General features: G+C 40.8%; 1 protein-coding gene across 5 annotated transcripts in view; it reads right to left on the bottom strand.

The window, feature by feature from the left end:
* STYK1 (serine/threonine/tyrosine kinase 1) overlaps positions 1-25,325 on the bottom strand; it is a 55,991-nt gene that overhangs the window by 19,531 nt on the left and 11,135 nt on the right. The window contains exons 2-3 of one of the 5 annotated variants that reach the window (XM_082420273.1): positions 8,294-8,416; positions 7,651-7,785 (exon numbers count right to left, since the gene is read on the bottom strand). The exons of 2 other annotated variants lie outside the window; for them this stretch is intronic. In XM_082420273.1, coding sequence (XP_082276399.1) covers positions 7,651-7,675 — 25 coding nt within the window. In that variant the 5' untranslated portion in view covers positions 7,676-7,785; positions 8,294-8,416. Of the gene's footprint in view, positions 1-7,650; positions 7,786-8,293; positions 15,375-25,325 lie in introns of those variants that run through there. 2 more of the 5 variants (XM_082420275.1, XM_082420274.1) reach the window with 2 other exon arrangements.

Raw genomic sequence — 25,325 nt, 5'->3', positions numbered from 1 at the left:
TTAAGAGTGGCCCCCGCTTGCCACAACTAGAGAAAGCCCTGGCACAGAAACGAAGACCCAACACAGCCATAAATAAATAAATAAATAAATAAATAAATAAATAAATAAATAAAAATAAAAATAAAATTCTTATTAAAAAAAAAATAAGATAAAATGGAGCACACAGAGAATTTTAAGACACCTCTCCAAATAACTAGTTATTAAGTACACAGGTACCTGGAACGCTCCAAGCCACCAATTCATCTCTATCCAACTATCTGACATTCAGACTGGAAGAACTTTTTTTTCCTGCCATTTTTCTTATACGGCTAATCCAGCCCTGATCTGGTCTTATCCTTTCATGCCATTGTTTGTTTCTCAAATTATTTTAAAGGCTCCCCTCCTACACTAGACTCCTGCTCCACTGGTCAAGTTCACGAATGGTGCACAATTGTGGTCCATGAGCTATGTAAGAAAGATCGATCTCTCTTACAGTCCTTAAGAAGGTCTAATTTTCTTTTTCTGTGTATCCCCTAATTTTTAAACAAAACACTTCATTTCATTTTTATACAAAACTAATTCAGACAATGAATCAATAGTTGGCAGATTTCAAGAGAGATGAGTTATGCATTTGCTTTCCTTCTCTGAAACATCCCTCTACCGCATTCTCACTACCAATGAGCAGATAGCAGTTATCAATAAAACTATTTAATTCTGCAACTCTTGGAGCTTTCCCTGCCCATCATATACAGATAGACACAGACACTCATTCTTACCAATATTTGGATGAAAGCAAGTGTCAGCACTAAGCCGTCTTCTCTTCCTCTCTTTTTTTTTTAACAAAAATGAAATATGTTCATATGATCCAAAAATAAAAATATAAAATAGTATACCATGAAAATCTTTTCCCCACCCCATCCTTCTCCATCTGTCCAGTTCCCAATTCTCCTCCAAGTAGACTATAGTTGCTAGTTTCTTGCTTACCTGGCCAGAGATTCTTTACAGGATTATATTCTATATCATCAGCATATATTTCTCTATACTTCTATATAATCAGCATATATTTCTATAGAATTCTATATAATCAGCTTATATTTCTATAGAATTCTATATAATCAGCATATATTTCCAAAAAGCCAATTCTTTCTTTCTGAAGAGAACTGGTGGTCATCACACTTCCATGTATATAAAAACTTTATTTTGCCCTTGGTTAACTTGATTCCATGGCCAGCAAAGCCAACTTCTTTAATTCTGATTGATCTGAAACAAATATGGTGATTTTTCACTGCCTAGGTTACTCTGAATATGTGCTCTAGTTCTGTAGTGATTTAATAACAAGGTAAATTTTAGAAAATCATAATTGTAGCTTATATGATATTATACTATATTGTACACATGTGACATTAGCCATATTATGGTCCCGTCTGTTACATTACATGTTGTGTTTTATTATTGATACTAATAACCACTAATACCTTATTGAGGCAGAGTGTCTCAGTGCCGGAAACACATATGTAAAGAAACCTCCCAGCCAGCTGAGTCTTCTTTTCACTATTCCTGGAGTTCCATGAGTTTGTCTGAGGGGATGAGAGTTAAACAATCCCCTGACAACTCAGAAGAGAGACAGGTGTGTGGCTGGTTGACAGAAACCTAAGTAAACAGAGGAGTAGCCAGGAGAAGGAACATCGCAGAGAGAAAGGGAAATTCTTATCTGTGGGCTTGCGCATAGGGAGGGAAGTATGAAGGCAATGAATGGTAAGATAGCAAAGTCCATCTCATCGAGTTTGTAAGCCAAAAAGGCAAGGTGAAAGTTCCCACAACTCCACAAGACTGCATGAAAGGGAAAACACTTGTAAAAGGGCAAGAAACAGAGAGCCTTGAGAGGGTGGAGTGAAGAAGGTCCTAAAAATAAAACATTAGCTCAGCCAGGAGAATTCAAACATAATTTGCAAATGTCATTCTGATTCTTATTTTCCTTTCCTCTTACTTCCTTTTCGGTGCATTATCAGATGTAATTATTTTCGTTCAGGGAGCAGCCAGTTAAACGAGTTTGGCTCTCCAGGGAGTCGGTTCTGTGAGCATAATCTCTCTCACCACAGTACAAAGAACCGAGCATAATCTCTCTCACCACAGTACAAGAGGAGAAAAGCGTCAGCCAGCAGCCAGCGCCAACTCGTGAGCTCTGCCCAGAAACCAAGCCACACACGTGCTGACGCGTACCTGAGCACGAAATGTAAAGCCCTGTGCACACGTCCCCGCGTAGAGCTGCTCAGGTGGCCGCCCACAGTGACAGCACATGGCCAAACATACCTGTGGCCAAGGACCCAAGTCCATGCCTATTCCCTTTCACCTGGGTAACACACTTACTACGGGGCACCCACCTTGGGATACAACATGACCTTCTATTGCGTTTCCTGAGCAAGGTTCTCACCATCAGTTTTAATTGTGCTTAGACAGTTTAAAGAGACTGGGCTTAACAACACGTAGCAGCCCGACGAAACTGGATGCTGAAGCAAGGAAATAAACCTAGAATGTGGCGAGGCCCACTCAATAAATTGCTTTCCAGATGTTTGTATGATAAGCCCTTTCCGATGATTACACTTTGGCTAGAGGCATCTATAATATACCAAATGAATGTAGAATTTTTAAGGAATACGCGCCAGGTATACCCCTATATCCATGAACGCCTACACGGGAAACTTACCACACAGAGCCCTCCAAAGCACTTAGGTCACAAAATTCTTATAATCACTTGTAAGAACAATATTTCTCTCCACATCATTTTTCTCTCTGCAATTAGTTGAATATTAACATTCAATGACCACATGACTTGGCCTGCCCACTCTGTGTCAAGCTAAGAAAAGCCATGGCTAGATGAAAAAACCTTCTGGGCTGACCGTTCTTATGGGTTTGATTCTAACCCATCTGATTATTAGAAGAATGTACCTGACCAGCATTTCTGTACAATATGACCAATACTCTGTCCCCTTCAACTATATCTCACTGGGTTAAAAGAAAAAAATATGTTTGCTACCGCCTGTCTCTTAATTGGACTGTAAAATCCTTAAGTATGCAAAACACAACCCTAGATGCCTTATCCTTTCATGCCATTGTTTCTCAGATTATTTTTAAAGGCTCCCCTCCCACCCAAGACTCCTGCTCCAGGGCCAAAGTAAATGTTCACAGCACCTGTCTGAACAATTGTGGTCCGTGTGTTATGTGGGAAAAGTCCACCTCCCCTATGGTCCTTAAGCAGGTCTAATTTTCTTTGTGTCTCACTTATTTTCTAAACAAAACATTTAATTTTCATTTTTATACAAAGCTAATTCAGACAGCGAATAAAGAGTTGGCAGATTTCAAGTTCTCTCTTTAGTGCCATGTATTGCTACACGCAGGGCACTGGAATCAAGGGTCCAGTGAGGTTGTGAAATTGTTAATTCTGATAACTATATTTGACAGTGGAAAATATGTACATAGCTTGCCTAAAGTTTACACATACGTATGGTGCCAAATCTCTCAGGCAGGGTTCTGATTAAAACAATATTATTGCCTCATTTGTGGTTATCCTTCCTTATTTTTTCTCTTTTCATTTGCTCCTGACTTTCTGTTAGCATATTAAAAGATTTAGTTCCCCCGCCCCCCGAATCGAGAATCTAGAGGGACACAGAGCACTGTGAAGGAGATACAAATAGGAAGAGAATGAGAGTAAAATGGGAGGAGAAATTCACCCCAGATTTTTGCAAGACTGCAGTCTAGAAACCATAGAAGTGAATGATCACAAGTGGAATTGAACTAAGTATTCATATTAGCTCTCCAAAATCTTACACATATTTACAATGTAAGTGCAATGCACACTGCATCTTTGCATCTGTTTTATTACACACAAAGAAAGATAGTTCTGTTTGCAATAATAACACAACTCTGATGAGTGACATTTCTGTTCAGTTAGCATAATAATGTCCCAGACATAAACAGCGATTTACTCGTGAGTGTCCAGAAGAAACTCTTCTTACCAAATTTCATCTACAAATAAAACTTTAAAAATTAGATGCAGGGACTTCCCTGGTGGTCCAGTGGTTAAGACTCCAAGCTTCCACTGCAGGGGACAGGGGTTCCATCCCTGGTCGGGGAACTAAGATCCTGCATGCCACAGGGTGAGGCCAAAAAAAAAAAAAAAAAAAAAAAATTTAGATGCATTCTCCTGTACTCTGTCTGCCTATGTGTTGTGAGAAATTCCTCGAAAGACTGTATGACACATGGTCCCGCTCCCATAAGGTGTGATTAAATCCGCTATGCCTGCCTCACCCTCAATCTTACCACCTGCATCTCTGCACAAGTGGATCTGCCAGCCATGTTCTCTTCATACAGACAAGTGCCCCGCTGCCTAGCTGGGCACGACAGTGGGTCGAGGGGGTTATTAATAGCTGTGGGCTATGGGGCAGAGGACACAAAGACCCAAAGTGAGGAAGATAAAATATATGGAGATGGCACCCCGAGACGGAGACCGTCTGCCTTCTGGCTCTGTCACTCAGCCTTCCCTTCTCTTCCCCCATCATCCTTACCCCTGAGCTGTCTAGCCAAAAAATTCACTTGATGGAGTGACGATGTTAAGTTGGAAGCAAGATAGAAAAGAACTGCTCAGATCTAGAGGATTCCAGAATTACTGATCTCCAACATTCTGAAAACCGAGCTGTCCTTCCTGTTTTCAGATCCAATAAACATATATTGATGAACTACAGTGTACATGTATCAGGCTAGGCTAGCCACTTTCACACACAGGAGGAAACTGAGGCTCAGAGAGATTAAGTTCTGAATTAGGGTTTAAAAAAAAAAAGGCAAGTAAATAAATGTCAGAGAAAGGTTTCATACCCCAGTCTTTTTGTTTTCTTTTGGCCATGCAGTTTGCGGGATCTTAATTTCCCGACCAGGGATTGAACCGGCACCCTCAGCAGTGAAAGCGCAGAGTCTTAACCACTGGAGCACCAGGTAATTTCCCATACCTCAGTCTTTTAACTACAAACCCAATGTTCTTTAAATTACTTCATTGGGACTTCCCTGGTGACGCAGTGGTTAAGAATCCGCCTGCCAATGCAGGGGACACGGATTCGAGCCCTGGTCCGGGAAGATCCCACATGCCGTGGAGCAACTAAGCTCATGCGCCACAACTACTGAGCCTGCACTCTAGAGCCTGCGAGCCACAACTACTGAGCCCACGAGCCACAACTACTGAAGCCTGCACGCCTAGAGCCCATGCAACAAGAGAAACCACTGCAATGAGAAGCCCGTGCACCGCAATGAAGTGTAGCCTCTGCTGGCTGCAACTAGAGAAAGCCCGCGCGCAGCAATGAAAACCCAATGCAGCCAAATAAATAAATAAATAAATAATAAACTACTTCGTTACATGTATGTCCTTGCCATTCAAATGGACAAGACACATAGTGTCAAGAAGGAATTATGTCAGAATCCAAAACAATCATGGAAACCACAATGCTGAAACTAAATTTCACCAAAAAATATACCATAAATTGGAAAGAACAGGTGAGTAGAATCTGTCTGTGTGTTCTCCAAGGTCACCTAGGGGCATGTCTGCATGTCTGTCTTCAAAATGCATTCTGAATATGAGTGTCGAATCAGAAGTGGTTTCCAGTACTCACCAGATGATGGAATCCAGGATCATTTTCTTTATCTGTTCATTTTCCTGGATCTGAGCCCAAGCCTATTTCTATCTTCCATTTTGGGGAAAAGGGCCTGGTTTCCAGGACTAGCAATCTTCCACTGTGAGACCGAGGGTCAGGAAGGGGCCAGAACCCCCAGGGGATAGAGCCCTGGCCTAAGCCTTAGAGTTTCCCTGCCGGGTCTCAGAGCGCCTCAGGCTCTACCCTTCTCCTGCAGGTGCACTCGTGAGAGGACGAGTAGATGAAAGGCCTTGCTCTTTAAACCCAGAGAGTCAGACTTGCACAGATAACTCACCTTATGCCCAGTGATATCTCCTGGTGCAGATAAGGCGGACAGGAGAGGAGGTAGCCAGAGAGAATCCCTCATCCTCCCGTTCTTCTCAGATATGGAACGATTGTGACTGTGCTGCTCTCCACCCTCTTCCACCTTCCCAGAGACCTAAGGCTTGAAATGCACTTTGAACCATAAAAAAAGAGGCCCTGCCATGCTGCCTGGGAGTCCTGGCCATGTTGAAACAAAATCTTTTGACAACAAGACAGAGTGTTACCAGCTCTTCTTGCTTATTTTTACCTGTCAGGAATTTTTACCTCTTTGAGAATTCCTGAAATATACGTGATACACAGTAGAGATGAGGAAGCCTAAATTGTATCCTGGCTTCTCCTGAAAAGCTTGCTCCGTAGGGGAGGACATGGAATGCAAGATAGGCAGCCCCAGGATTCCCAGGCACGAGATGCAGTGCTCACATCACAAACAGCATCAGATTTTAAATATCATTATAGACATGAACACATTTTATGTTCTCTGAGGTGTTATACAAATTCGAGACATTTTATTTTTATTATAATGATCATTTTACTTATCACGTTCCCGATTCCATAACCCTCCATCCACCACGTGCAAATCTCCAAAGCCCGGAAATAATATATATATAATTATATTCTCTCTTGCTGGCTATTTTCTCTTCCTGGGATTACTAACCAACAGCAATTTCCCAAGCCCATAATAAAGATTATTGATAGGAAGGAAAGGCCAATGGCTTTTTAGCTCCTTTGCTGCCTCCCAACATCAACTCCCTGCAAAGTGCTGTCCACTCCTGTATTCATTCATTGAATATCAGTGATATGCTGGGCACTGTGGGTTATTACAAAAAAAAAAAAAAAAAAGGAAAGGCCAAGAACATACAACCACCACCTGCTCTGAAAACAGAGTTGCCTCTGATCCATTTATTCTCTCCTACCTGATGGACACACCAAAGATGTCTGTATGTGCTGCTTGGGGCTTGTTTCAAATACTTTGTCAGTCACACTGCATTTCCAGGGATCAGTCCCCATCTTTATGATTCACCCCGCTTGGCTTTTCCTTCTAAGGGGGAGCTTCTGGTACTTTAAAAATCTTTTGACCATTTCCCCTATAAGCGAGGAGATCTATTTTGTTGTCCTGCCACGCCTCCAGCCTTTTCTAACACACAGCCCTCTGCAGAGAGGAGGGCGGAAAGAAGACAGTCTGATTAATTGCTGAACATGTCTACATTTAACTACTGTATCTTCTTATGAGAGAAAACCTGAAGATGTTTCTGTTCACTGGACAAACACCTTATACCACGTTGAAAGAAATTATGCAATGAGAAAATGTGTATTTGTAGAGGTTGTGGAATATGTTTATAAGCTTGCCAATCAGGAAATGCTAATATGACAAACAGTTCACCGTTAAAAAAAAAAAAGAAAGAAAGAAGGAAGACAGTCTGCAAAAGATTGCGGGAAACACACACACACACACACACACACAGAAGCACACTTTCTCGTTCTCTGATAAATGAGTCCCAGATGCAGGCAGGCAGAGAGACAAATAGACAGGAGACTCCACAATCAGGAAATCAGCTCAGCCTCCGTTCACCTCAGTGCTTTGTCATACAGGGTGTGTCCTTGTCAGGGCTCTATACACAGAAGGTAATTCCAGGTAAACAATAGCAAATGCCTGGCAAGATGAAAAAGGCACCTGTGGGAACACATCGCCACCTCATTCTGCACCTTCAGGAGCAAAGAGTAGATTCCCCGCCTCAGGAGTGGGCCAGCGTGCTTCTGAGCTGAGCCGTCTGGAGTCCGGGGAAGTAGGATCAGCGCTGACCTGGTGCTCGGATTACAGAGCAGAGGTTTGAAGTTCTAAGTCTGGGTTAGTAGGTGATTCACTGAGCATATCACTTGACCTTGTCATTCCTTCTCTTCCTAATTTCGGGACCAAGACACCTGCTTCTCTCCTGAGGGTAGTAAAGGAAATGAATGACACCAGAAAAGGGGCAGGCCGGCCAAGAAGTCCCCACAACCAGGAATTCCCCCTCGCCTCTCTCAAATTCTGAAGGCTCCCTTGGACCTGCATCTTCCTACCCACATCATGGCAGCCCCAGAACCTCACAAGTTTTCATTCCTATCCCTCCCCTGCCTGTAATTTCCTTTGGGGTAATAGTAAGAGAAGGAGCTCTGGAGTAGGGCTTCTATTTGAATCTCAGTTCTACTATTCACCATGACTGTGTATAAGTTATCCTAACTTTCTGAGCCTCTGTTTTTCCACCTGTAAAGTGGAGACAATAATATCTACCTTCCAAGGCTGTTGAAAATTATATGGGATAATTTATGTAAAATACCTGGTGTCGTGCCAGGTCCATTACAGGCAATCCATATACAGTATATTAGTCTCTCCCTTCTTCACCTGTTTTCCAGGTTGGGAGGTAGTCACACAGCTGTACCAATCAGGTAAGCATATACAACTACAAATAAAAAACCAAAACAAAAAAACCATTATCAAAATACTTATAATATTTGTGGATCTAAGTATATGTAGTCCTGTGTTTGAAGAGTGAGTTAAAGTAATCACAAATTAATGTGGGTTTTAAAAATCTGCATACAGGGACTTCCCTGGTGGCGAAGTGGATAAGGCTCCACGCTCCCAATGCAGGGGGCCCAGGTTCAATCCCTGCTCAGGGAACTAGATCCCACATGTATGCCTCAACTAAGAGTTCCCATGCCACAACTAAGTAACCTGTGAGCCACAGCTAAGGAGCCCACCTGCCGCAACTAAGACCCACTGCAACCAAATAAATAAATAAATATTTTTTTAAAATCTGCATACACCAACAAGGTGTGATTTGACAGCCTAAGTATTACACCTGCTAGGAGGCGTCTGAATTTAACAATCATGTTGGGCTTCCCTGGTGGCACAGTGGTTATGAATCCGCCTGCCAATGCAGGGGACACAGGTTTGAGCCCTGGTCCGGGAAGATCCCACATGCTGCGGAGCAACTAAGCCCGTGCGCCACAACTACTGAGCCTGCACTCTAGAGCCCAGAAGCCACAACTACTGAAGCCCACACGCCTAGAGCCCGTGAGCCACAACAAGAGAAGCCACCGCAGTGGGAAGCCTGCGCACCACAACCAGAGAAAGCCCACGCACCAGACGGAAGAGTAGCCCCCGCTCACCACAACCAGAGAAAGCCCGTGTGCAGCAACAAAGACCCAACACAGCCAAAAATAAATAAATAAAATAAATTTTTTAAAAAAAGAAAACACAATCATGTTGAGGAAGGGAGATTTAAACATGGTGGATCAAAGAGCATCATGCTGTGAACAAAGGTACAAAAACAGATAGAATGCTCTAATAAATAGTGATATAATTGACTAGTTAATTAATTAACCTCTGTCTCTAGATTCCTCAACTCCTTCTAGCTGGTTCCATTGATACCATCTATCTGCTGGCTCAATCTTCACCCAGGTCCTGAACCCATCTTGACAGAGGCAGTAAGGAGATCAATAGTGATCAATAGTCTCAGTTCCCTTCTCCCCTTCCTCTCACCATCCTCCCCAGTTTGAGAGGACGAAACCTCGATCCATTTTCACAAGGCATGTCTGGTCACCCGTGCCTTGGATCCAAGCACTGCGCAGCCCGGGGTCCCATCCTGAATCCATCCTCATGGGTGGGCAGGGTCTTACTGTCCTCTCTGCCTAAATGAATCCTCCTTCATGAGATCAGAACTTTGCTCTGTACTCTGGTTACTGAGGTTCTGCTATGAATGGGAAGACATCTCCCCCCAGATAAACACCCCTGCCGGCCTAGAGCCTGAGTCATGGCCAGCAGCCCATCCCTGCTCGATTTCATGTCTACCCACACACCCCGGGACCTCTGGCCCCTGTGTTCTGTTCACGCCACCAAAAACCCAAGTTGCTTATTCTTGCCTGCGTTTGACTCTATAACTGAACTGTCCATCTTTACCTACCGTCTACCTCTGCAACCTAGTTAGTTTATCTCACATCTCTTGCTCAGGCGTTTGGTCGTAAAGCTGATGAAAATTTAGAGAAAAAAGTCACCAGTGGATACAGGCAACATGGAGATCACTCTTGGCCATAGAAAGAGTAGTGTCAGGGCAGCAGCAGAGCCAGAGAGTGGTGTGGTTCAGGGAATAAATAGAAAGTGAGGATGTGGAGAAAATGTGTTTAGGCAGCTTTTTAAAGATGTTTAGCTATGAATGAGAAGACTAAGATAAGGAGTTCAGGGAGAGCTCTTATAGGTGGTTTGTTTGGAAACTTAGGGCTCCAGCAAGATGAGGAAGGGAACTAGCAACATCCCAGCATGAGGTAATCTTTTATTCTAAAAACAAAACAAATCCAACTTTGAGCCCGAGAGGCATGTTCTAAGCCTGAATATATGACAAAGCCTAACACACACATACACACACACACACCTTCCCATAGACACACTCACACACAATGACACCGAAAAATAGAGAGAAGATTAATAGAACATGTAAATATCCTATAAATAAAACACATATTTAGAAATTTAATATAAAGAAGTCAGCATGAGAAAAACAAGCAGATTCTCAAACTTGGGCTGTACACTAGAATCTTTTAGTGAGCTTTTTTAAAAAAATACTAGTACTAGTACTGGAGCTCACCACCTCCCAACTCTGGAAGAGATTATGATGATTATGAATCCAATAGATTATGATTTCACCTATCAGCATTGAAAAAAGGAAGAGTATCTCCATGTTTCCCAGGAGATACTAAACTATAGCTGGTATTGGAAGTACTGAGATAGATTACGCATTATATGAATTATGCATAATATGCATATTATGGGTTACTCATTTGGCAAAAATACTTTAGATCCTTGCTTCACCCCTATGTAAAAATAAATTTTAGTTGGAAAAATGACTGTATGTTTTAAGAAACATAAAAAATAACAGTATAAGTTATATTGGATTGGCAAGGACTTGCTAAATTTTAAAGAAAAGATTCTTTCCAATAGAAAAAAAAAAGAGATCAACCAATGAACAAATAAAAGCATAGAAATTTTATAGCAATAAATAAGAAAATCATTAAGGTGCCAATAAGTAAATGGCCATGGAAAATGAAAAACTGAAGAAAACAAATTCATCAAACCAAAATGTTTAACAAATATGGAACCACGGGGGAGTAAGATTAAAGATATTCAATTTAACTAGTAATTAAATAATACACATTAAAAGAAAAACAAGATGCAATTTTTTTTTTTTTTTTTTTTTTTTTTGCTTATCCACTTAAGAAAAAAATGAAAGAAAGAACTTTGATGCACTGAGGAGCTTTATTAAAAAGCTCACTCTTTTTTAGTTTTTTAAGGAGCCTCCATACTGTTCTCCATAGTGGCTGTATCAATTTACATTCCCACCAACAGTGCAAGAGGGTTTAAAAAAACAAACAAACAAAAGCTCACTCTTTTTTTTGACACGTTATCAAAATTTCAACATTTACAGAAACAAATTTGGCAATATGTAAATGAAGAGCCTTAAGGACATTTATAATTTTGACCCGATAATTTCTATCCTAGGAGTCAATTATAAGAAGATCTTTTTTAAATGGAAGATGTTTCTGAACACAGACAAACATTTTTATTGTACTGTCATCTATTTCTCTTGAAAGCAAAAATATACATTTACTTCAAAATAATCCCAGGACTTGAAGGAGAGTGGGTGGAGATGTAAAAAAAACAAGATTGACCATGTGTTGAAAAGTGTTGAATTAGGGTGATTAATACATCGGTAGCCGTCTTCCCATCCTACCTACTTTTTTCTGTTTTTGTATAGATTTGAAATTTTCTACAAAAAAAGATAAAGAAGATATCTTTTTTCTATAAAAAAGATAAAAATTTAAACAAATTGTCATCAAAAAGAGTGTAATGGTTAATTTTTGTGTCAACTTGGCTAGGCCATGCTACCAAGATATTTGGTCAAACATTATTCTAAATGTTTCTGTGAAGGAATTTTTAAAATGAGATTAACATTTAACTCAGTGAACTTTGAGTAAAACAGATTACCCTCCATAATGTGGGTGGGCTTCATCAAATCAGCTGAAAGTCTTCATAGAAAAAGACTGACCTGCCCAGAAGAAGAGGGAATTCTGCCAGCAGACTACCTTTGGATTCAAACGGCAAATCTTCCCTGGGTTTTCACCTACCCTGAAGATTTTGAACTTGCCAAGTATCCATGGATTTCATATATCTTCATAGATTGGATAGGTAGATATATTGATGACTGATAGATAGCTAGATAAATACACACACACACACACACACACACACACACACACACACTTCTTGCTGATTCTATTTCTCTGGAGAACCCTAACTAATACAAAGAGGGATGTTAAATTTTTCTATAGCTATAGAGTGGAATACTATAAATACATTAACTTTATGTTCATGAAAATTTTTAATAAATGGGGAATTTTAATGGTAGCACATTAAATGATAAAAGCAGATTTTTAAAATATACATATATAAGCGAAGACCACACCAGTACTGGTTAGGGGGAAACACCTGTGCAGGGGAACCCAAAAGAGAAATATATCAGAATGTTACAGCAACAATGGTGACCGTAAGATTGATATTTTTTCCTCCATTTTTTATTTTTCAGATAGTCTGAATTAAGCCTTCATTATTTTATAATAAAAAAATGAAAAGGAAGAAAGTCTGGAAGGCAGAAAAATTTGAAAGCAGAGACATCAAAAGAAAACTGGCTGAGGGTGACAGAAAAGACAGAAGAAAAACTCTTCTTTAAAATCTTCTTCTTAACTAGTGATCAGAATTAAAGATAAGGTAGAATCACTAAGTCAAGATTTATGGCTTCAAAGAGGGCTCTCTTGGCCTAAAGTCAAGGTGAAGCTCTGACGTTTATCAAGTCCTTTCTTATTGCTTGCTGGAGGCATTATCTTTCCTATCTGGGAAACAGACAAGTTGGAACTTTCGGGAACAAAGTTAATATATCATCTTCATCAAACTGTGGTATAGTAGAAAGAACACAGGCACCAGAGGTGGAGATGCAGAATGGATTTATCTCAACCTTGTAAAGCCTTGGTTTTCTAATTTTTACAACTGAGATCATCATGACCACTTAGAGGATTCTAGTGAGAATTAATAAGATTGTAAAAGTGTTCTTCAATGGTAGTAGTTACAAGTTCCTCTTCTAACAAGAATCCATGTGTGTAGCATAATTACTTTTCAGACCAAGGGGTCCAACGTACCGTTCCTGAATAATATACTCTACTTGACGGTCTCTAACACTGATTACTACTGGCCCACCATGATGATCTCAAGAGAGTGTGGCTTTCCTTCAAAGCACTGGCATAAATGTGGATAAAATCCCTTTCTTCTTAACACAGGCACAACATAATGAAAGTGCCAAAAGACTTGCTAAATGTTAAAGGAGAATAGTTGGAAAATAAATTCAGTGAGCAAAAAAACGCAGAACCACCGCGTGTGCGCACGCAAATATAGCGAATGTGGGTGTGGGTGAGTAGGGTGCGTAGGCGTGTATTTTCTTAAATAGAAGTGAGCGATTCTTCTATAGCCGGCCTGTTATCTTAATATAGCCCCAGTGCAGCCCAACAGCTGGCCCCATCTCAGCCATCTGCCTTTGTCCCTTTCTTCCCTGCTCTGAACTTATATGCATGAGGAAGATGCTTTGTTTTTAGATGCTTCTTTCTTTGAGGTCTTTTATATCTTCCACAACAAAGGCCAAAAAGGCATACTCCCAGGCTTCAGCTGCCTTTCAGTTTTTATTACAAGTCTCAGAAGTATAGCCCAATGCATTTCTGAAACCCAATATACCCATTTCTGCTACTAATTAGCTGTGTATTCTTGAGCAAATTACTTAATTTCTCTTAAACCTCATTTGTTTTCACCTGTTAAATTGGGTTTACAGTATTATCTAACTCCAAGAGTCGCTGTAAGAATTAAATGATCCTTAGAACAATACCTAGCACACAGCAAACAGTAGCTATTATTAATTATTCCTATAATAATTATAGAAATAAAAATATTCCTATAATAATAACTATTATTATTATTATTCAAATTATGATATCTTCAAATGACCTCTCCTTTTGGATAAGATTTCATACCAATGTCATGACATAATAGCACAATTAGAATACTCATGCATCTGTGTATCACAGGAATAAGAAAATTATTTCCTGAAATCTAAATTTAATGTATCCTTATAGTAAATATTACCAGGTTTCTACTACAATTTTCTCACCTTCCTTCTGTGAAGTATCTGATTTTTTTAAATCTTAAATTTTCAACTTTTGTGTTCTTTTTTATAAATTGCTTCATAGTTTTAAAATTTAAAACATCATATACTTACAATAAAAGTAGATAAAACTGATTGTAGATTTCCTTTCCCCAACTCTAACCCCCTCCCAGATTTAAACCAGTGTGGCTGAAGGAGCTTTTTGAAAGTTTCAGCGCCCAAGATGCATCAATTAAGTCAGAATCAGAGTCTCTGGGAATGGGAACAAAGTACTGGGATCTGCTAAAGCTCTGAAGGTTAATTCCAGTATGTAACCAAGTTTGGGAACTCTGCCTTAAACCCGCATTATCTTCCTTTCTTACTTAATACAGAGGAAATTCACCAGGCTCTAATTTAATAGATAAGGTTCTGGGACTTCCCTGGTGGCACAGTGGTTAAGAATCCGCCTGCCAATGCAGGGGACACGGGTTTGAGCCCTGGTCCGGGAAGATCCCACATGCCGTGAAGCAACTAAGCCCACAAGCCACAACTACTGAGCCTGTGCTCTAGAGCCCGCGAGCCACAACTACTGAAGACTGCGTGCTTAGAGCCCGTGCTCCACAACAAGAGAAGCCACCGCAATGAGTAGCCTGCGCACCGCAACTAGAGAAAGCTCGTGTGCAGCAACGAAGACCCAACGCAGCCAAAAATGAAAAATATATATTTATTTTTAAAAATACATAAGGTTCTTTTTATTTTTTCATCTTTAGTGGAGTATAATTGCTTTACAATGTTTATTAGCTTCTGCTGTACAACACAGTGAATCAGCTGTACGTATACATGTATCCCGATAGCCCTTCCCTCTTGAACCTCCCTTCCACTTTCCCTATCCAACCACTCTAGGTCATCACAGAGCACCGAGCTGATCACGCTGAATAGATAAGGCTCTAAATTGGCAGCTGTGTTTTAGTACTCTCTCTTTCTCTCTCTTTGGCCAAATATTATCATTCCCCTGTGTTTTAATTCCTAATCTATAACATAATGTATTGTCATTCTTACACTACCTAACCAGAGACATTCTGACAAATGACAAAACATATGAGAGGACATTTACAGTTTTAGAATAAAAGGATTTCAGAATCATGTTCCACCCTCCCGCACCCAACACACACACACACACACACACACACACACACACACACACACACACACCCCACACACGCCCACTGCCATCTCTTCTGAAGTTCCCTTGCTTCCCACAGGTAAAGCTTTTCTATAGTAATAACTTGGGGATCTGTTAAGCTTTGTTAAGGTATTCCAGAGAACTTCAAGCCAACTCTGCTCATTGCCCTATCATTTATTAGTCATACTTTTTCTCATGTATCACTACTAATAATCTTTAGGGAGACAAAGTTCAATGCATCTTAAAAAAGATGATATGAGATTCACCTAGGAGAAAAATCTGATATCGAATGAATTTTAAATAACGCTATACCTGTACCAGCGTGGGTGCCAGTATAATGAGGCCCTGGCATTAATCTTCAGGCTTCGGCTGCCTTCTGCCCTGGAATTCGCCATATTTTCCTCACCCAGATTATTTCTCAATAGAAAGTTCTAGGAGAAATGTACAGTAAAAGGGAAGAAACCTCTCCTAATACAGGCAAAGGAGTCACGAGATCTAAGTAATGATTCTGGGTCAGCAAGTTCTTGTGTGTGACCTTAAACAAGTCAATTAACATCTCTTTGGCAAAGGGTTGTATGTAAAGCACCAAGAAATAATATGTAAAGAGTAAGAATACAAGGCATTATAATTATTTATTGATATCCAATGGAGAATATTCAAGAAAGCAGAACTATGATGAAACCAAGTATGTATAAAACATATTTACATAGTAGAAGAGAATTCAGAAGTGTAAAACCAGAGAAAGATGGACAACAGGGTTTTTCTCTATCCTTCTAAGTAGGGAATTTAATACCTTATATCATTCCCTCAAAAGGGGTATGCAATCCAGTCCTTCTACTAGAATCTCTATTTGGTGTCTGTCAACAGACTGAGATCTACAGAAAAATCAATAACTGTAAAGGCACCCCTACAAAGATGCAGAAAGCAGTTTAAAGCAAAGGGATGCAAAGATTACCTGAAACTCCCGCCACCCTCCTGGGTTCTTGATTTGTCCTGGGAATAAAAATGTGGCAGGGACATGAACTTTAAAGGTTTGCTTGATCTTACATTTTGAAATGAAAGAGCAAAAAAGATCCCAACAAAGATAGGACAAGAGAACAACGATCATGAGGTTAGTGTCTAAATTCCAGAGGAAAACCCTCAGAATTGTTGCCTAACACATTCAACCGAACAACAAAACTATTAAGTACTGTTCACCATCTCTTGCTCTGGTTTTTTCTCTATATATCTCTCCTAACACATTTTGGACCTTTTTCCAGGACCCAGGTAGCAAGATTAAATTCAGGTACTGTATCCTTGGACCCACATTATCTTTCCCTCCTTTTCCACTAAACCCAGGCTCTTTTCACGAGTGAGCATGGAGCAGAGTTCAGACAATAAAGCAAATGAAGCAATCTGCTTTGGACTCCACCCTTAACTGATATTTATGCTCGGCACAGCTTCCTTGATACTGGTTTTTGCTTCCCGCTACTGCCTAGTACATTTTATGGCATATAGTTAACATGACAAACACTTATACAGTGCTCACCATGTGTTCGGCACTGTTCTAAGCACTTTACATATAGATAAAGAAACTGTGTCACAGAGAGGTTAAGTAACTTGCTCTAGATCACACAGCTAGTAAGCAGGGATTTGGAACTTCAACCCAGGTTGCGTGGCTTTAGAATCTGTGTTTCTACATTATACTATATACTGCTTCCATAGCAGATTCTCAAAAACTTTTTTTCTTTTTTGAAAATTAAAATTACCTTTAGGGACTTCCCTGGTGGTGCAGTGGTTAAGAATCCGCCTGCCAATGCAGGGGACATGGGTTCGAGCCCTGGTCCGGGAAGATCCCACATGCCGCGGAGCAACTAAGCCTGTGCCACAACTACTGAGCCTGTGCTGTAGAGCCCTCGAGCCACAACTACTGAGCCCGCGTGCTACAACTACTGAAGCTCACGTGCCTAGAGCCCATGCTTCGCAACAAGAGAAGCCACCGCAATGAGAAGCCCGCGCACCGCAACGAAGAGAAGCCCCCGCTTGCCGCAAGTAGAGAAAGCCTGCGTGCAGCAACAAAGACCCAACGCAGCCAAAAATAAATAAATAAATAAGTTTATATTTTTAAAAATTACCTTTAATATTGCTTTCGGGTTTTTTTTTTAATTGAGATATAATTCGCATACCATAAAATTCACCCTTTTAAAGTATACAATTCAGTGCTTTTTAGCATTTTCAGAAGGTTGTGCAACCACACTGCTAGACTATTTTAATCCCCCTCCACAAAAGAAACCCTGTGCCGGTAGCAGTCACTCCCCAATGCCCACCTTCCCGCTCCAAGTCCCTGGGCAATCACTAATCTATTTTCCGTCTTTAAAGGTTCGCCTATTTGGGATATTTCATATAAATTGAATCATACAATTTGTGACCTTCTGTGTCTGGCTTCTTTCACTCAGCAAGTTTTCAAGTTTCATCCATTGTATTAGTGGGGGTTCTCTGAGAAACAGAACCAACAGGATATATAGAGAAAGACATACATAAGAGGAGATTTATTATAGGAATTGGTTCACAAGGCTATGGAGGCCAAGAAGTCCCACAATTTGACATCTGCAAGCTGGAGAACCAGGAAGTCTGGGGCTAGAATTCAATCTGAGGCTGGAGGCCTGAAAACAGGGGTCCCAGAGTCTGAAGTCCATATTTCTCCTTATGCCAATAATGCATGGTCTTAATTACTGCAGCTGTGTAGTACGTTTTAAAATTATTAAGTCTGGGGAATTTCCCTGGCGGTCCAGTGGTTAGGACTCAGCGCTTTCACTTCTGAGGACCTGGGTTCAATTCAATCCCGGTTCGAGGAACTAAGATCCCACAAGCCGTGTAGCGTGGCCAAAAAAAAAAAAAAAAAAAAAATTAAAATTATTAAGTCTGAGTCCTACAACTTTGTTCTCTTTTTGAAGATTTTTTTGGATACTCTAAAGTCCCTTGCGTTCCCTCTTATATGAATTTTAGAATCAGCTTGACCATTTCTGAAAAAAAAATCTGGAATTTCAGCAGAGACTGCATTAACTGTGCCCATCAACTTGGGAGGACTGCCGTCTTAACAATATTAAGTCTTCCTACTTCCTACAGGATGTCTTTCTATTGATTCAGTTCTTTCATTTCTTTCAATGATATTTTGTAGTTTTCAGTGTACAAGTCTCATTTATTGTTAGCATTTGCAGGTCTATGGCCTCTAAAGGTTAAATCAGAATTTGTGTATGGTTTGGTGATACCACAGAATGTTCTGTGTCTGAGAAAACCAGTTCTAGAACAGGTTGCACAGTACATGTCTCCTAGAAGCTGGCCAGACATGCCTTATATAAGATAATAGAAGCCCACTACTGATCTCTCTCATATCTGGATAAGTACACAGACTATACAGCACCACATTCTGTAGCTCTCAGTGTCAGAAACCAGTTTATTTTCTTTGACCTCCTGAGTTGGTCTCAGTTTCTTAGGTTGCCATGAATTGGCAGGACTAGAGAATGTAACAAAAGAGTCACATCTCTAAATTGCTAGCAACATAAATGTTTCTATAAACCTAACGTACAAAAAAAAATCTGTTCCCTGGGCACCCAAAATTTGTTTGATTAAGGTTGAAATAAAAGCCACAGAGGTGCAGCCTCCAATACAGCTGTTAAACTCAGATATAAAGATATGGGGATTTCCATCTAGCACAGAGTTCTATCCCAAGGTTCAGTGAACTTTTTCAGAGTGATTGATCTCACACACTATCTAGCTCTCTATAAGCCCACAACCTGTGGCCTTGCTGATACTATCAAGTCTTTATTGCCCATCTGTTTGTAGATAACCTAAGCTCATACTTTTATTTGTAAGTCAGCTTGCCTCTAGTTCCCAGTGCATTAACTCAGTGAATTAAAAATAATCAATTTTAATATCAGCCCAAGAAAAGCAGACCTAGAAAGATAAAGGTGGTGGTGATGAAGGGGAGGTGCTTTACAGATAACTACAAAATAGCGTTTGGTTAATCTACATTTCTTTTTTTCCCAATCCTAAAAACTTGGAGTGTTCTTCAGAGTTATTTATTTATTTATTTTTGGCCATGCAGCATGTAGGATCTTAGTTCCCCGACCAGGGATTGAACCCGCGCCCCCTGCAGTGGAAGCGTGGAGTTTTAACCACTGGACCGCCAGGGAAGTCCCTTAAGTTATCTGCATTTTTATGATAGCAAGTCATTCAGAATAATCCATGGCTGTTTTAAGAACTTCCTACTGCATGGGGAAACTAAGATCTAAGTGAAAAGGTGACTCGCCTAGGGTCAGAAAATAAATCAGAGATCTAATCAGATGTGGGACCTTCTGATCATGAATCCATTATTAGACCATCTTAAGAGTGGAACATGGGTGAGGACAAGAAAGACAGGGCATGAAATCGAGGTCACTTGGTGTTAAGGGAGCTATTTGGGCTTCAAGAAGGGACGCAAACGCAGCAGTTTCACCTTTCAGTGCCAAAAAGCCATTCTACTCCCACACCATAAACCACCACTGTATCTCCTGTGCCACTACAGACACAGCTCCCTGCTAAAGAAACTATAAAAACAGCAACGCTGCCTTCCATTTCTTATTCTGCTTTACAGGTACACTGTGAGATGCAACATGAACTCCACAAATGCATTCTAAACATGTACAACCAGAAGGGCCCTTTGAAAGCAACCAAAAAAGCCCTAACCTCCATAAGTAGCAGGTAAGGAAACTGAGGCACAGGATTTCGGTGTCTCCCAACAGCTAATTAGAACTTAAGCTAAGACTAGCCTCGTGTGCCTTGAATGTCCATCTGGTGCTCTTTTACTATAATTTTCCACCCTTCAAGAGGCTGACTGGATATTTGATCTCTTCTTTAAGTTAAGTTTTGTACAGATGAGGATAAGGAGGAAGATCCTAGTTCTTAGAATTCATAATGTGCCTATAGTTTCATAGTTTCTTCTGCCTGCCAGGCCTTTGGGTTGTATATGTGTCTGGATTAACCTCTGGAAATCTACCCCATACGTTTCCAAGGTTTTAGAGACTTTACATTCCAGTTGTATTTTCCTTGCTGGCACTGCAGGGCTTTAAGAATATTCTTGTGAATATTCTGCTTATTTATCCCTCCCCCAAAACTCATTTTGATTCATACTAAGATATCAGCCCCAAGGAACACTCAAGGGGTGAGGCACTGGAACCTATGGGGAAAGACCACGGAGGTAGGAGGCAGGGCAGCTTTAGACCACACTGGTTGGATTTGTGGAATCTGCTTATAAATCCGGGAGAAAACAAGGCAGTCAAGACAGATTTTCAGCATTCCCAAGCTCCCCTCCCCCTTCCTTGAACCACAAGCCAAGCTTGTCACTTCTACTCAGATAAACAAGTCCTTTCCTGCTGCTGTAGCCTCTAACTAGCCAGAGGCAGCACTGACTTTGACTCTCAGCTGGAGGGGCATTGTACAGCACGTAGGCAAGGGTCAGCAGGCGATTTCCTTGTCTGGGTTAAGCTAACCCCATCTGACTTAAAAGGGACTTCGGAGAAGTTGATCCTAATGACACAAACTAGGGGTGGCTGGGTCTACAATTGGTCTTGAAAACTGATTATTCTCAGAAAAAAATAATGCTTAAGATCATCTTCTCTAAGCTCCAAATTATCATCTTTGGCAAATATTTTTCATCATTCAGGTGACAGCATAATATGACTATAACATAAATGGTGTCTCCCGGAGTTGTTCAACCCAACACCCCACATTTATCCAACAAAACAGTACATTTGGTTAAATCATTCAAAACGATGATCGGATGAAAACTAATAATTTTGAAGTCTTCTCCAGGAAGCTAACTGGCTTAACATATGAGTATTATATATGTATTATTGAGATTTTTCTATGGCTACAACATACACTTTGAAACACATTTTTTTCTTAAACTTTAGCATGTGCTACAATTTGTTCTTAGTAGAATTCCAACATAGCCTAGAATTATATACATATAATAATTTTAATTTAGATCAATGTTCTAGAAACAGCAGCATATATCTATGTATTTTGTCACCTGACAACTTTAAGAACCACTGTTAAGTATACAAAGATGGGGCAGTTTACTATGACTGAAGGTATAAGATGTTAACAGCTGTACAAGAAAACAATTGAAGCAGGTTTCCCTTTCATTTATCATTCTTGCCAGTAATTTAGTCCATGAAAGTATAAAAGTGTAGGTCCAAAAAATTCAATCACTATCTTCAAGTTGCTATGATCATGCAATTGTCAAGAATTGGTTTTATTGAGGTGGAGTGGCCAAGAGGGTGGAGTAAAAGACCCTGAGCTCACCTCTGCCCACCAGCACACAAAAATTACAACTGTTTACAGAGCAACTAGAGATGAGAATGACCTGAAGACTAGCAGAAAAGATTTTTCAGGATTAAAGATACAAAGAAGGAATCACAATGAGATGAGTAGGAGGAGCAGAGAAAGGTCTAATCAAGACCCACACCCGCAGCTGGGTGACCCACAAACTGGAGGATAATAACAATTGCAGAGGTTCTCATCAAGGAGTGAGGTTCTGAGTCCCACATTGTTCTCCCAAGCCTGGGGTTCCTGCACCAAGAAGTTGAGCCCCTAGAATGCCTGGCTTTGAAGGTCAGTAGGGCTTGCACAGGGAGAGTTAGAGGGCTTGCATAGGGCGAGTTGCATAGGGAGAGCTGCCTTGGAAAAAGAGACTCACTCTTAAAGGGCTCACACAAAATCTCACATGCTGCAAGACCCAGTGAAGAGTCAGTAGTTTTAAAGGAGCTTGGGTTAAACTCATGTGCTGATCTTGGAGAGCCTCCCAGAGAGGCAGGAAGAAACTGGGATTCCCTCTGGGGACATAGATGCTGACAGAAGCCATTTTGGGAACTCATTCTACTACAAGAACACTGGTGCTGGTGAAACCGAGTGGGGCCTGAGCACGGAGGCCTCCTTTTGTCCACCACTTCTTATAGGCAAGACTCCAGCCTCCATGACCTTCCCTGAGTTCCAAAGGGCAGATTTGAACAGTTGCTAATCTAGGGAGGAGCAGCCAGGAAACCACCTGAGGAAAGATTAAGGGGACCAGAGAAGCCCATCAAGATTAAGAGACGACCACCTGAGATGAGATTATGGGAGGGCAAGCCCTGCTCATACCCTAATCTTGTCAGAGACCCCACCTTTGAACCACTGCTGTAAAACCCTTCATCAAATCCTCTGGGGTTGAGACACACAGTTTTTTGAGGCAGAAGCCCAGTGTGTCTCCCTTTGCCTGGCAGAGTATTGAACAATAAAGCCATCCTTTTCTATTTCACCCAACACTCTGTCTCCAGGATTTGATTCGGCACCAGTGTACAGAGAGGCCGAGCTTTCGGTAACACTGGCAAGCACCGTTTTGGAATCCTCCCTCTAGCCTATTAGCACCAGGGGCTTACCTGCCCACCAGCCAGTAGACACCAGTCCTAGGACCCCACAGGCCAAGAAACCAGCCATATGGGGGGAACCAGCCCTGGGAACCCCCCCACCTAAAGCCCCACAAGCAGTCACCCAAGGACCCAGTTCCACCCTCCAGTGGGCCAGCATCCTCCACATGAGGCAGGGCCTGAGAGCCACTGGCTGGGGGCAAGCCCTGCCTACCAGCACACCTACAGTAGTCAGCTCACCACAACAGAAGGGTCCACACAGCCCACATAGGGGGTACCCTTAGAGCATATGGCTCTGGTGGCCAAAGGAGAGTGTGATGATGGGCCCTATAGGATGTCTCCTGTATAAGCCACTTCTCCAAGATCAGGATATATAACCAACCTAATATATGTGTGTATATATATATATATATATATATATATATATATATATATATATAGGGCTTCCTTGGTGGCGCAGTGGTTGAGAATCTGCCTGCCAATGCAGGGGACATGGGTTCGTAGCCCTGGTCTGGGAAGATCCCACATGCCGCGGAGCAACTAGGCCCGTGAGCCACAACTACTGAGCCTGCGCATTTGGAGCCTGTGCTCCACAACAGGAGAGGCCGCGATAGTGAGAGCGCCACACACCGCGATAAAGAGTGGCCCCCGCTTACTGCAACTAGAGAAAGCCCTCGCACAGAAACGAAGACCCAACACAGCCATAAATAAATAAATAATTAAAAAAAAAAAAGACTGCAAGAGGTAACTCTTCATAGAGCCCATACAGTCAGAGAAAGTTAAGCCAAAAAAAAAAAAAACCCTGAAAAAATAAATAACAAACAGAAATAAACAATTACCAGGTAAAGAATTCAAAGCATTAGTAATAAGGATGTTAACTAAATTAAGGAAAAGAATAGATGAACACCGTGGGAGTTTTAACAAAGAACTAGAATATATTTTTAAAAACTCAATCAAAAATGATGAACTCAATAACAAATAAAAAACACACTAGAAAGAATGAATAGCAGACTAAGTGATACAGAAGAACACATACGCGATCTGGAAGATAGAATAATGGAAATCACCAATCATAACAGCAAAAAGAAAAGCAAATTTTAATAAATGAAGTCAATCTAAGAGATCTCTGGGATAACATTAAGTGCACCAATATTTGCATTAAAGGGGTTATCAAAGGAGGAGACAGAGGGAAGGGCATCAAAACTCATTTATAATCACTTCAAAAAGAATAAAATACCTAGGAATAAACCTACCTAAGGAGGCAGAAGAACTGTACTCTGAAAACTATAAGACACTGATGAAAGAAATTGAAGATGACACAAACAGATGGAAAGATATATCCTGTTCCTGGACTGGAAGAATTAATATTGTTAAAATTACCAGGCTACCCAAGGCAATCTACAGATTCAATGTAACTTCTATTAAAATATCAATGGTATTTTTCACAGAACTAGAACAAATACTTAAGAAAGTTGTATGGAAACACAAAAGACTCCAAATAACCAAAACAATCTTGAGAAAGATGAGCAGAGCTGGAGGAATCACTCTCCCTGACTTCAGACTAGACTACAAAGCTACAGTAATCAAAATAGCACAGTACTGGCACAAAAACATACACACAGATCGATAGAACAGAATAGAAAGCAGAAATAAACCCATGCACTTATGGTCAATTAATCTACAACAAAGGAAGCGAGAATATGCAACAGAGAAAAGACAGTCTCTTCAACAAGTGGTGCTGGGAAAACTGGACAGCTACATAAAACAATGAGATTAGAACATTTCTTTACACCATATACAAGAATAAACTCAAAATGGTTAAAGGACCTAAATGTAAGACCTAAAACCATAAAATTCCTAAAAAAGACCATAGGCAGAACACTCTTTGACATAAATCATAGCAGTATTTTCTTGGATCAGTCTCCTAAGGCAAAAGAAATAAAAGTAAAAATAACCAAATGGGACCTAATTAAACTTAAATGCTTTTGCACAGCAAAGGAAACCACCAACAAAACAAAAAGACAACCTATGGAATGGGAGAAAGTGTTTGCAAATGACACAACCAACAGGGGCTTAATACACAAAATACACAAACAGTTCATCCAACTCAATATTAAAAAAACCCAAACAGGGCTTCCCTGGTGGCGCAGTGGTTGAGAATCTGCCTGCCAATGCAGGGGACACGGGTTCGAGCCCTGGTCTGGAAGATCCCACATGCCACGGAGCAACTGGGCCCGTGAGCCACAATTACTGAGCCTGCGCGTCTGGAGCCTGTGCTCCGCAACAAGAGAGCCGCGACAGTGAGAGGCCCGCGCAACGCGATGAAGAGTGGTCCCCGCTTGCCGCAACTAGAGAAAGCCCTCGCACAGAAACGAAGACCCAACACAGCAATCAATCAATCAATAAAATAAATAAATAAATAAGAACGTGAATTTCTTTAAAAAAAAAAAACCCAAACAACCCAATTAAAAAAATGGCCAGAAGACCTGAATAGACATTTTTCCAAAGAAGACATACAGATGGCTAACAG

This window comes from Balaenoptera physalus (assembly GCF_965194825.1).
Source record: "Balaenoptera physalus genome assembly, chromosome: 13".
Lineage (NCBI taxonomy): Eukaryota > Metazoa > Chordata > Mammalia > Artiodactyla > Balaenopteridae > Balaenoptera > Balaenoptera physalus.
The sequence above is the reverse complement of the archived record's forward strand: the minus strand, read 5'-3'. Positions and strand labels throughout refer to the sequence as shown.